This window comes from Corvus cornix, chromosome 10 (assembly GCF_000738735.6).
Source record: "Corvus cornix cornix isolate S_Up_H32 chromosome 10, ASM73873v5, whole genome shotgun sequence".
NCBI classification, from domain to species: Eukaryota; Metazoa; Chordata; class Aves; order Passeriformes; family Corvidae; genus Corvus; species Corvus cornix.
Window position 1 is genome coordinate 10,460,666 of NC_046340.1, and position 12,162 is coordinate 10,472,827.

At 44.9% G+C, this 12,162-nt stretch overlaps 1 protein-coding gene and 1 long non-coding RNA gene across 2 annotated transcripts in view; one reads left to right on the forward strand and one right to left on the reverse strand.

Annotated features, from left to right (window-relative positions):
* Positions 1-325: 325 nt before the first annotated feature.
* Positions 326-5,624, reverse strand: PARP16 (poly(ADP-ribose) polymerase family member 16). The gene is made up of 6 exons (XM_039557756.1): positions 5,400-5,624; positions 4,395-4,532; positions 3,398-3,604; positions 2,152-2,323; positions 1,667-1,808; positions 326-1,049 (listed from the first exon to the last, which is right to left on the reverse strand). The coding sequence occupies exons 1-6, from the start codon at positions 5,589-5,591 to the stop codon at positions 905-907; spliced, it is 996 nt and encodes a 331-aa protein (XP_039413690.1). The 5' UTR covers positions 5,592-5,624; the 3' UTR covers positions 326-904.
* Positions 5,625-5,706: 82 nt separating this feature from the next.
* Positions 5,707-12,162, forward strand: part of LOC120410554 — a 34,791-nt gene continuing 28,335 nt past the window's right edge. The window contains exons 1-2 of the long non-coding RNA XR_005602810.1: positions 5,707-5,960; positions 7,132-7,200. This is a non-coding gene — a long non-coding RNA (uncharacterized LOC120410554). The remainder of the gene's footprint in view (positions 5,961-7,131; positions 7,201-12,162) is intronic.

Here is a 12,162-nt window from a genome sequence, read left to right on the forward strand (position 1 = left end):
AGGGAGTGAGTGTTGCCCTGTGTATGTTGCATTACTAACGTGCACATGGTGTGTTCTCTAACAAATCCCCAGTTTGGTAAGAACAATCCTTATTCAGTATTGATGCTGAAAACCCTGACTTTGTATAATCTGCACAGTAAGATAGGATAAGACAGATCATGGCTAAGACCACAAGCCTTGTAGATGTTTATGCTGGTTTTGTCCAGGATAGAATGAATTTTCCTCATAGCAGTGTAGTAACTATATTTTGGATTTGTGCTTGGCTGCCAGCTGGGATCAAAACACAACAATGTTCTACAGAGGGGAAAAAACACACTAGAAACCATTTAACTTCTTCCATTTTAGTGGTTGTTTTATTTCTTGTTGGTTTTTTTTAACTTACAATCATTATGCTCAAATATAAAAATTCCTGACCAAAGTTAGTTTTAAAAGTTTAAAAGTAATTCCATCTGCATTGATACATGCCAAACATCACTAGATTCAGTTTCTGAAAACATACTGATAAGACTCCCAACAAGTTGCTTTGCCTGACATCCAGAAAAATCCTCCTTTCCAACTTGTGCAAACATACTTCAGCTTGACAGAAAATAAGTTACACCTGAGTGTTTGCACACTTAGTTTTCATTAATCTTAAATAACCTTTTTTCCCATGGACCCTTAACGATTGACTCATGCTAAACTGCACCACTGTGATCCTTTTCAGCTGTACTCAGCATCCTCATGAATCCCAGGAACACAGAAATAAGAATAAATGCAGAGATGCCATGAGGATTAATGTATTGGTGACAGAACCGGAAAGCTCCAGGCACCTTTATTTCCAGAGCTCTGGAACAGATGCAGTGCATTGCAGATCAGCTATTCTTAAGGCACATGGTGAAAGTAACAGTTTATCATCTCGGGTGGTTCATCTCTCCGAGTCAAACATTCTGTGCCAGTAGTAGATGAAGGTTGGCGAGTTGCTGGCCCCTATCACTATCAGCAACAGCAGGTACAACATCATCATTATGGGAAAACGGTGGGTGTAAAACCAGGAAGATTCATTAGAAGGCCTGAAAAGGGAAAAGTGCATTAATTCTGTCAAATATGCATGAATAGTTGGCAAAGAGTATCTCAGGTTTTGATATTTTAAGCAAATGCAATAGAAACAGAAAGTTGTTCCACAATCCATGTAACTAACAAAGCCTGATTTTCACCACATCCCTTTTCCCTAAGTCTCCATGCACAATCCTGTCTTTTGTCCCCATGTTCACACCTTTCCCTGTGGTCTGGAGCTGTAGCTGCCTGGCCTGTACACATGTTGATTAGCTGAGTGAACACTGCCACTTAGGATAGATAAGGGCAGAGTTAAAACTGAGGCAGTTTTAAGAGCTGCACTCACCAGACATCCACTCTTGGTTTCCTGCCACAAACAGATAATTAGAGCTCTCACAGACACTAAGTGCTTACAGGTCTGGTAAAAAAGCAAATTTAGTCGAGCCTGGGAGTGTCAAAGAGCAAGACAGAGGCAACGTGATGGTGTAAGACTTATTTCCATAGGCAATGGGCTAAAACCAAATTCTGGTGGTGCAGTGTATCTTTCTTGGTTGTTTTCTGTTGTTTTTCAACAATGAGATGTGTTTATCTGGCTGTTGTAGCAGCTCATCCCTCTAGACAGCTGAACTCTTACCTCCTATGCTGCTTCTGTGAATACACTAGCAAGTATTTAACTCGTAAGAGCTGGTTGTTTGTGACAACGAAGTATTTCTGTGGTACATCTCCTCCTTCACTGTTTTTCACTCTTGCTCTTTTTCTGTCTATTTCTTCTGAATCTGAATTGGCAAGAGAAAAGAAAAAAAAATGCAGAACTTCAAGTAACTGCAAAAAAAGTAAACAACCAACACCCCCATACACACCCCCCAGAAGAATGGGAATGAGATAACTGAAGATCTAGTCTTGGTATTCCCCTGAATCCAAGAATAGACTGAGAAGTTTGCTTGAGGCTATACCACTCCTAGTCATCCTTGGTATGGATGACATTATGGCCCAGACCAGGGTGACAAGGAGGTGAGTCTCCCATCCAGTGCTCAAGAAGCCACTGATATTAATAATGAAAGAAAAACAACATGAAGGACGGATGTACTAACTACACAGTTTTTACTGTAATAGACTCACCTTTCTTCTTCACCTGACACTTTACATCTGGGTGGTCAATGATCTCACAAACAGCCACACAGCTGAGGATAGAGCCCAGTGCGCTTCGCTGCCAGCCGAGACCATGAGGGCTGTACAGCAGAGCCAGGCTCAGGTCACTGGTCAGATAGGTGCCTTCACCAAACAGGGATGTCTGAAACAGAGCAGAAATCTATCCTAAAATCATGTACTGCAAACCTCAAACAACATACAAGTGTTCTTTCCTTTCAGACTGGCAGTTCTGCTTCTGAAGGTAAATTACGAAAGGCCTTTCTGACCCGTGTTGGGCCTGGTCCACGCGCTGTTTTTGTCCTGGCACAACCTCCTTGGGGTGGGGCTGCTGCCCTCTCCCATCCCTCAAATTAGCTGCTTGGCAGAGCATTTGGTGTGGACAGATTCATGCTTTCCCGGATTTGGAGTTAGTTTGCCAGCATAAGTATTTTACATCAACATGACTGCACCGTTCTTAAAAGGCATTTCATCAATTTATTGAGACTGTCATCATTCAAGTAATCCAAACTCCCCAAACAAGGCAAGGCTTTACTTCATTTTAATCCATGCTTTACTAGAAAAGAGGAAAGTACTTTTCAATTTGCCACACTGGCTAAAATTATTACTCCAGTAAGTCCATTGTACCCAGTAAACCATTACTCATCGAGAATGTGGGGAAAATAACATAGTCCAGGTTGACTGCTAGGTCAAGCAGGTGCTGTGTCAAAGCTGCCTTACAACTGACACAAAAAGCCAGGAGTCTCAACTGCCCTTCCCCTGAAATCAAAAGAGGTGCAAATCCCATGGGTTGTATCCCTAAACCAGACCATTTAAGAAGGCTCCACTTGCAAGTAGCACCTGAAACTTTGCTGATCTAAACACAAGGCCAGGCAGAAAATCTCCACTGTCCTCCTCCTCTTTAGACAGGCACTTCCCAGCTGCAGGCTGTCAGACAGGTCAGGATTTTCAGAGGAATTACACTTCCTTATAAAGAAGCAAAGGACAGTCATGAATTGTCACGCTGGTGAAAAGGGTTTCATGCCACTTCCAGATTTTACCCTCAGGCTGCACTAGAAAATCCAGCACAGCCATCCACAAAGGCCTACACTGAAATGAAAATAGCAGTACAAGATCATCAGCACATTTCATACCCCAAAAGGAATCTGGGCCTATTTTTAAAAAGTGTCCCCAGCTGCAAGTGACCAAGGGAAGATGGTGTCAATGGCAGGAGCCTCACCCTGTTCAAGTGGCAGTGCAGGCCGTGGTGCAGGATGGAATGGAAGTTCTCCAGGCGGCTCCCATGAAAGGCGTAGATAAGGTCCTGCTCTCCCTTGGTCTCAGCAAACTTGGTGTTCATTTGATCACAGTACACGATCTCAAAGAGGTAGTCTGGAGCAGGAACTGCAGCCCCAGACATCCCTGTGAGTTCCTGGATCTTCTCATACTTAAAAAACAGGAAAGAATCTCAGTGTTGATTTATGTGGTTAGATTACTCACTGGAAATTCTGCTTCCTGTCCCTTCATACTGTTTAATGTATTCTGATTATACTTTTCTAAGTTAGAATTCAACACTGTCACAATTCAAAAGTAAATGAACAGTAAAAATTCTACTGGTTTCTTGCTATCAAAGTTAAATCCTAATTCTTCTCTCCAGAAAAAAACCCAAATCTGAATTGTAATTATGAATTAGTTTATGATGCAAGGACAATACCACAATTCTACCTTGGCTACTAAAACAATATATTCATCAGCTGATCTTGCAAGAGAAAAAACCACGAAAATAGAAGTTGTTTTCATCTTGCTGCTAATCTCTACAACTATTTTGATCCCTGTTACAGAAGTGCCTCAGTGGTTCTGAACCTTTCCCTTTTTGGGGCAGTATGCAGAAGACAAGAGTTCTCTTTCTCAGTGACAAGCAGGACCCAGCTCCAATGACATCTGAGTTGGACTCTCAGTCTAAACCATGCACGTATGTGTTATGTTAACTGCAGTAACCAACCACAATCACTGCCCATCATCAACTACTGACAGTGATAACTATTTCTTCCAACCAGTATTCCTGAAAATTTTACTTAAAAACACCCCTCTCTATATACAGAGAAGAATGGATTTATGTTCAACTGTCAAGCTCACACAATAACCAACTTAATTCTGACATGAGGAAATATTCTCTGAAGTGCAAGTTTGCCTTAAAAACCAAATTCTAATCAAGATTTTGAGAATACAAAACTTACGTCCTGTTTCTTAGTACTTTGTATCATGAAGACTTTAGATGACAGAATCCAACTAAACAGGTCCCACGTCCTTTTATCTGTATTTGGAACAGACTCCAGAAGCTCTTTCAGGCTTGGTAGAGCGTTGGTATCTGCAAGCTAACAGAGGCATTTAGCACAAGCTCCTTAGTGCCATTGCGATTGAACAGGGACCTCTAGTGAAAACAAAACAATATTTCACCCCAACAAACTGAAAAGCAGGTTCTGTTCTGAGATACAAACACTTGTATCCAGTTTGTGGGGAAGTCTGTCAATTGCTCTGAAAGCAAATAGCAGGCAAGTTATAAACAGTGATATTACCAACAGTATCTGTAGGGTTTGTACAGGAACAATCAAGGCTCCTGAGAGAAAAGCTGTCACAAAGCAGTCTGTGCAGCAGGCCTGACGTGGGGGTGTTCACGCCACGTAACATGCAAACCCTTCAATATGAATTTGAATTTCAGGTTGGGCAAGCTCTCGTAACACTTCATAGAACGTTAGAAACATTAAGGCTGGAAAAGACGTCTGAGATTACTGAGTTATTATTTTTTGCCAAGCCCACCACTAAACCCTGTCCCCAAGTGCCATATCTATGTGTTTTCTGGACACCTCCAGGGATAGTGATTCCACCACTTCCCTGGGCAACCTATTCTAATGCCTGACCACCATTTCAGGATAGAAATATTCCGGAATACTCGAGCAGCTTGAGGCCGCTTCCTCTCGTCCTGTCCCTTACTACCTGTTACCTATCGCTTGTTACTTCACGTGCCCACACCGGATCTGGGCGTTTCCCAGTGTGGGTTTATCGGTCAGAATCCCAAATACTCCTTTAAACCTGGATTCCTTGACTGGATAAACCCTTGATCCTGCTTTATCCGTGACCCTGCGGTGTCGCTGCCCTCACCTCGGCGGGCAGCCCGTGCTCCCCCATTGAGGAGGGGCCCTGGCTCTGCGGGCAGCTCCCCCGGGCCGGCCCCCGGCACTCACCAGCCCCTCGAAGTCCTTGGTGTCGCCGCTGGCGTAGCGGCCCGGGAAGGGCCTCAGCGCCGAGTCGCGCTTGTAGCTCTGCAGCGCGGCGGCAAACAGGCTGCACCGCAGGTCGGCGGCCAGCGGGTCCCGCCGCGCCGCCTCCCTGGCGCCCGGGGCCGCCTCGCCGGGGTCGGGGCCGGGTGCGGACATGCCCGGCAGGGGCTGCCGAGCGCGGCCGCTCCGACAAGGCGGCAGCGCCCGCCCCGCCGGCGTCGCCCCTTCCGCCGCCCCGCCCTGCAGCGGCCTCCGCCCGCCCCGCGCCGCTCCGGAGCCGTCGGTCTCCGCGCCGCCGGGAGCAGGGGCGGCTGGCGCTTGTGCGCGTTGCGTGGGGACGGGGAGGAAGGACGGAGGTCTGGGGGAGTGGCGCCTTCGCCTTGGGTAGAGACCGAAGGCGGTTACAGGGGGCAGTGGCATCTTCTTCTCAGGCAGAGACCGAGGGAAGGTTCGTGGGGAATAGCGCCTTCCCCTCAGGCAGAGATCGGAAGAGGGGTGCGAGAGGGAATGGCACCTTTGCCTCAGGTAATGACCTGAAGAAGGGTATGAGGAGGGAGTGGTGCTTTCCCCTCAGGATGGGACTGTGAAAAAGTGCAGTGGGAAAATGGCGCCATCCCCCCAGGTGTTGATCAAGAGAGGGGTACAGCGGGCCATGGCGTCTTCCCCTCAGGAGGAGACCAGGAGAGGGTATAGATGGGAATGGTACCTTGCCCTCAGGTAGAGATTGGGAGAGGGGTACAGGGGGAAATGGCATCGCTCTCACAAGTAGAGATTGGGAGAGGGGTATGGGGAAATAGTGCTTTCTCTTCAGGTGGAAACTGTGAGAGGCCTACAAGGTACAACAGCATCTTCTCAGGTAGTGACCTGGAGGGGGTAAAGGGAGCAATTGCCTCTTCCTCTCAGAGACTGGAAGGGGTTATGGATTGTCGGGAAAAATGTGACCTTCACCTCAGGTATAGACCAGCTCAGGTCCATGGCCCATGGGGCAGGGAGAATGTGGAGGGGGATCCCAGCTCTCTGTACCCACTGTGCCAGCACATTGGGATCCCAAGGCCTGGGACAGTGGGGGGACAGTGACAGTGTCCTGGGGTGTTAGTTGCACCGTGGCCATGTCAGATGGCTTGTGCCCCATCCTCTGCACAGCACCGGGAGGGTCCCTGGCTCCTGCCCTCAACTGCTGGGGCATGGCAGATGCAAACTCACAGCTTGGTCATTGCATTCGTGTGAAACAGCAGATTAACCAGAAAGGTCATCCAAGGAGACTGCTTTTTGTGTCAAATTTGGTTTTATGTATCTCTAATTTTAACAGACTAACTTAAGTCAAAAACATGTAGATGTCATTACTCCTCAACAATTCCCTTTATCATCCAAACTTGTAGTCTCAAGGAAGAATCCAAGTTAGCTTGAGTCATCTCTGAAGGCTGGTGTTGCAGGATTAAGGGAGAGGAATTCACTTTTTAATTGAACCTCTTCATGAGGTTGCATTCACTATGTTGCTTGAGATTGAGACTCAGGTGTTCCTCCTTGGAATGCTGGTGTAGTGTTAGTGCTGTGAAGCATCTTTCCAGTCCCAGAATGTCTTAGAAATCAGGGTGGAAGTCCATTCAACCCAAATTGTTGGTGTCCCGAGTACAATTTTGGAAATGTATAGCAATATTGGATGTCTTCTAACACCTTTCTTGGTTTCTTCATTCAGGAGGGATATTGCACATATCCATGAAGTGACTGATACAGGCACTGCACAGATGCTCAGAAAAATGCTGAGGTCAGTTGTGAGTACCTGTAACTGGGCTCTCATCTCATAGCTGAATCTCTAGAGATAGCTGGAGCTGCAATTTGCAGCCTTCTTGAACAGGAACGCCAGCTGTGTTACATCCTGTCTAAGGGCAAGCTGGTATCAAAGCAAAAAAAAATAGGAACTTCACTCCCAAGTGCAGAATTCCTATTCTTACTCATCCACTTGAATGGCTTGAAATTTTTAATAATTCTGACTATGTTTAATAATGAGGAGGTTTCAAAATTTTGGTTAGAACCAGATTGATCATAGCCTGTGCGCAATTGCATTAAATTGTAATATATTTCACAATGATATATATAATTGAATTAAATTGTAGCTTTGTTTACTTGCTTTTTACTAGTTTATCAAAAAAGTGTCTTTCCATGACAGCTGCATCACAAAGGCTGCAGTAGGAAGCCATCACTTCTAGGACAGCACAAATACTTGCTTGGGACATATTTAATGGCATGTAGACAATATTATTTTAAAGGTGCCTTTAGTTTATGTTACCCAATTTAGTAGATACCTGTATGTGTTTTTATCTTTAAAACATTGTCCAGTTTGTGAGGTCTGTGCTATTTTTCAACTTGCTTGCTCCAGAGGGTCTCCCACATGCCAGCAGCACGGATGGGTGCCTTAAGACAAGAACTAGCACCACACAAAGCCTCTTCTCAGGAGTTACGGAAATTACCCAGACTTAAAATGCAGCTGGAGTGATTCCTTTCCATTTTTCTATATCCTTGAGAGGATGTATTTTACTTTATCTGATGTGGTGCCTTATTCTCCTGTAAATATCTGATATCTCTGACAGGCTATTAGCAACATCATTCAGTGATCCAGCTCAGGACATGTTTATTATCTCCCATGATATTAAATTGTTCTGTGCGATCCTTTTGAAAAATCAGTCCTTGGCTGTCTAATTGGCTGGTTTCATTCACTAATAAATCATTAGATGTAATATTTTTTGGTGCCTGTTAAAGAAGATTAGAAAATGGTAGAGATGTCTCTTTCAATTTCAAAAATTCCTTGGGTGGAATTTTACATTGTTATTTTGAGCTCTTGAACTGATATAATTCCAATGCCCTCATTTAAGGTACCAATTACTGTGGTAGAGGAAAGAGGAGGAGTATTGCTCTTCATATCTATGGGACAGGTAAAGACACTCCATGCAGCAAAAGGTGTGTCTCTTGTTCAGGAATTTCTGCATGCTGTATCTTCTACCTCACAGCATGCCCAGGGCTGTGGTTTTGGGACAGAGAGTGGGGTGGAGAGCAGGACACTCAGGGCACTACCAGCTGGAGCACTGCTGTGGGGAGTGGGGCATCCTGGCATGTGATTAAGGAGTGGGAATAGGTAATAGTCCCTGAGGAGAAGCTGAAAGACAGTGTGGTGAAATGGGAATGGAGAGCTGGAGGGAAAAGGTTTTCCTTGGTACCACATCAGTTCTGGGGATGCTGAGCTTCCTGTGCCACCACTTTTTATATTACTCTAAGGGAGTCAAAATGCAGTGAAAGACCTTTTGTGGCCTTGTTTTGGTTTAAAGAAATTAACCCAAAATAGATCTAAAACATCACTGGCACTGTAATACTTAATGGAGATTCTGAGAGCATTGATCCAAAACTGATGCCTACCTTTGGGATTCCAAATGGATGGTGCTTCCATTACGGCAAGCTCAGCTGTGCTCGGTGATGACAGATATTGATGAGATAACAAGTTTGCTGTATCGATGCTGCCTGAGAGTGCTGCCTGCTCAAACTCGTTTAACATTGGGCTAAACCCTGTGTCACAAAGCTGCCCCTAAGCCAGAGATGAAGCACTGAAAGCTTTTGGGGCTGTTCTAGGAGAGGTGCCCCTTTGTGTGCTGGTGGTCCTGAGCATCAACCACTGTAGACTCAGACCTGTAAAATGTAGGCAGATAAGCCTGGATAAAATCATTGTTCCTTTGGAGGGGAAGCACAATTCCCCTCAGGGTAAGCTACAGCAGATAAGGTTTTCCAGCCTGTGCTTTGCAAACCAAACCAAACCAAACCAAACCAAAGGTTTCTACTCATCCCTCTCCCGACAGCTCCAAGAGGCACCGTGTTGGCAAGGCTCTGGAGTCAGGACAAATGTGGAACAGCTGCTGGTTTAACTTTGGTGTTGCTGCTTTTTAATTAAGTGCTGTGAGTGTGTGCTGTGGGCTGAAGGCTGAAATTCAAAAGCGTCTTTCCAATCCTCTGGAAAACAACCCAATGAGCAATGTTGAGTGATATGTTATGCACCTCAGCATTTCTTAGCGACTGCATCCCACATCCCAAGCTTACTCCCACACATTTGCACCCCTGCTTCGTGTGCTTCGATAGCTACAGGCAGGCAAGACTGGCTGGGGCACTGGCAAGGAGCTCTCCTTTGGTTTTTTGAGAAGGACTCTTCAAACGTGTTTCTCTTTTCCCACTTTATTTTCCTAGATAGAAAAGCTGTCCTTGGTGATTTGCTGTGATTCAGTGCAAAGATGATTTTGTAAAAGATGCTGAAAGGGTCATTGCCGGTGCAAGAGTTTGAATAACGTAGCTGTGTGGCTTCTTATGAAATTGAAGATCTGATTATTAAACATAGACTGTAATAAAAATAGTTTCTGGGGATGGCAGATGCATTTCAGCAAAGAAATGTGGCTCAAATGTCTTCATTTAATTCCAGTGTGTTTAAAATTGATCTCATGGACCGGAAAAGAGGGTTTTTTCCCCCTTAACTAGGGTCTGTGAAGGAAATTAATACAAGGAAGGGAAAATAGAAATACAATACCACACTCAGTGAAACAAATGCTTATGACTGAGGGCTTCGTTCCTTGCTAGCACCACTGGAACAGCCAGCTGTATAAGATATGTTTTATTATGGAATTAACCTTGACCTAAGGTTCAAAGAGAAAGGTTAGTTTGAAATAAATCAGTAGTATGGTCAGGTCACTTCAAAGAGTCTAAAGCTGAGCTTGAAGATTGCATGCTGTTTATGTGTATCCAGTTGGAATAGAACATATGGTAAAGATAATAGAAGTAAACTATTTATCTCTTCCACCCGCCCCCACTTTGGATTTAACGCCTTTTTGTCCTTTGCATAGATCTGCTGCAGGGGATGTTTTTATCCTGAGATGTTTATTGAAAACAGAAGTGTGGAATAAAACAACCTTTTAAAGTCAGCTGGGTAAAGCAGTTTTGCCTTTAACATTTTTCCAATTGCTCAGATTAAAGTAAACCGTTTTGGAAGTAGTCATGAATATGGTGAATCATATTTCTTTGTCACTTGTCTCAGTGAATTCAGACAGTCTTAGAAAAATCAAAACAAAATGTGCTCAGTTCTGAATTATTGTTATTCTAATCTAAAAGCAGGATCATATTTGTTACGAGTGAATTACATGGATTTAAGACCTTCCCAAATACCAGATAATTCATGAGACATCCCAGTAAAAAGGGCATGAGCATCCCAGCTAGCACAGGGAATGGAAACTGAGGGTGGTTAAGCAATTTACCCAAAGCCACTTGTAAACTGTAGCAAAACTCAGATTTGTCCTCATGGCTACTTTACGTTCCAACCCTTTTTGATGGAGAGGACCAGAATCCCACCTGAGAATTCCTGGATTCTGCTGCTTTATCCACAAGACTAACTGGTATCTTTTGGTCCATATGCCCTTACTCTTTTTCTCTCTGTGCCATAAGGGAGATACCAGGACTTGAAAGGCAGTGTGTCCACCACTCATTTGAGTCCAGATTCAGCTTTGTGCAGGTCACTGTATAGGGGAAAGAAAAGAACTTTTCAATTCTTTCAAACACATTGGATGCAGCCTGGTCTATCGGAAGGTGTTCCTGTTCATGGCAGTGGGACAGGATGATATTTAGGGTCCCTTCCAACTCAAACCATTTTTGGATTGGATGAAAGACAAGGCAGATGCAGTGAGGGGCTGGCAGTTGTTGACTTAGATGCAGGGGTTCTCCCTGTTGATTGCACCATTGAATTGCTGTAGTGCAAGGCCAACACTGTAGGTTTGCAGTGCTTACAGGGAAGCAGTGGGAAGAGCAGTGCTGCTGGATGCTGGGAAGCAGAGGGGATCCTCTGCTGAAATTAAAACCAGCTGCTGAGCCAAGACATGGTCACTTGGTAATAGCTTTCCTCCAGAGATTGTTTTTTCCATAATGTGTTACATGCAGTTTGCAGGTAGTAGCACGTTTTAAGATTTATGATTGCCTGACTTCTCCCATTAATAGGGAAATCTGATTATTGTCCATTTTAAAGCGATTGCTGAACAATAGAAAGGAGTATGCTGGTTCAAAGTAAACATAAAAGTGAGCTGAAGCTATGTTAGGGTGCTGAGCCTTTGATAGATTTTCTCCTTACTGCAGTCTTTGATCTGCCACACCAGAAAATAAACTCAGTGGGAGACTGGATATGGGATATAGAGCAGTTCACCTCTAGGTCATGGTCTCCAATCCAGGCCAGGTCAGGAGCGAGCCTCTAGGTCAGTTCTGGCAGGAGCTGGGGGTGGCAGCACCCCTGATGTCTGTGCTGCACCTGTGTCATGGCACAGGGGGTGTGTGGGTCTGTAGGGACACCCCTGCAGCAAATGGGGGACCTGTTGCTTCTTCCCCACTTCCCAAATGAGAGCTTTGCAGCTTTGCCAAGGAGATAAATGACATGGGAATACCCAGGGCAGCGCAGGGGCTGCATCAGGATTTGGCTCTCAGGAATGCTCTTGCTGGAGAAAGCTGAGTGCTCTGGCATGGGATGTGTGCACGTCACACCCAATCCTTCACACCAATCTCTGTGTTCTCCGTCTTATCAAAAAATGCAACAGCTGTGCCTGTTAGTTATCAGTTAATCTAAACAAAAGGGAAGTCTTCAAAGTGCTCATATCAGCCTTGTAGGAAGAGACTTCTGGATGTGCAACAGTTGTCCTGGAGGCAGCAACATCTCCTGGCAAGT

Excerpts from the sequence above, each read along its gene's own strand:
- PARP16 (XM_039557756.1), bottom strand. The coding sequence starts at position 5,591 with ATGTCCGCACCCGGCCCCGACCCCGGCGAGGCGGCCCCGGGCGCCAGG. Across the intron at positions 2,324-3,397 it reads TGCACTGCCACTTGAACAGG|ACATCCCTGTTTGGTGAAGG; the intron begins GTGAGGCTCCTG and ends GCTCTGTTTCAG. Across the intron at positions 1,050-1,666 it reads TCACAGAAGCAGCATAGGAG|GCCTTCTAATGAATCTTCCT; the intron begins GTAAGAGTTCAG and ends TTCCCTTTTCAG.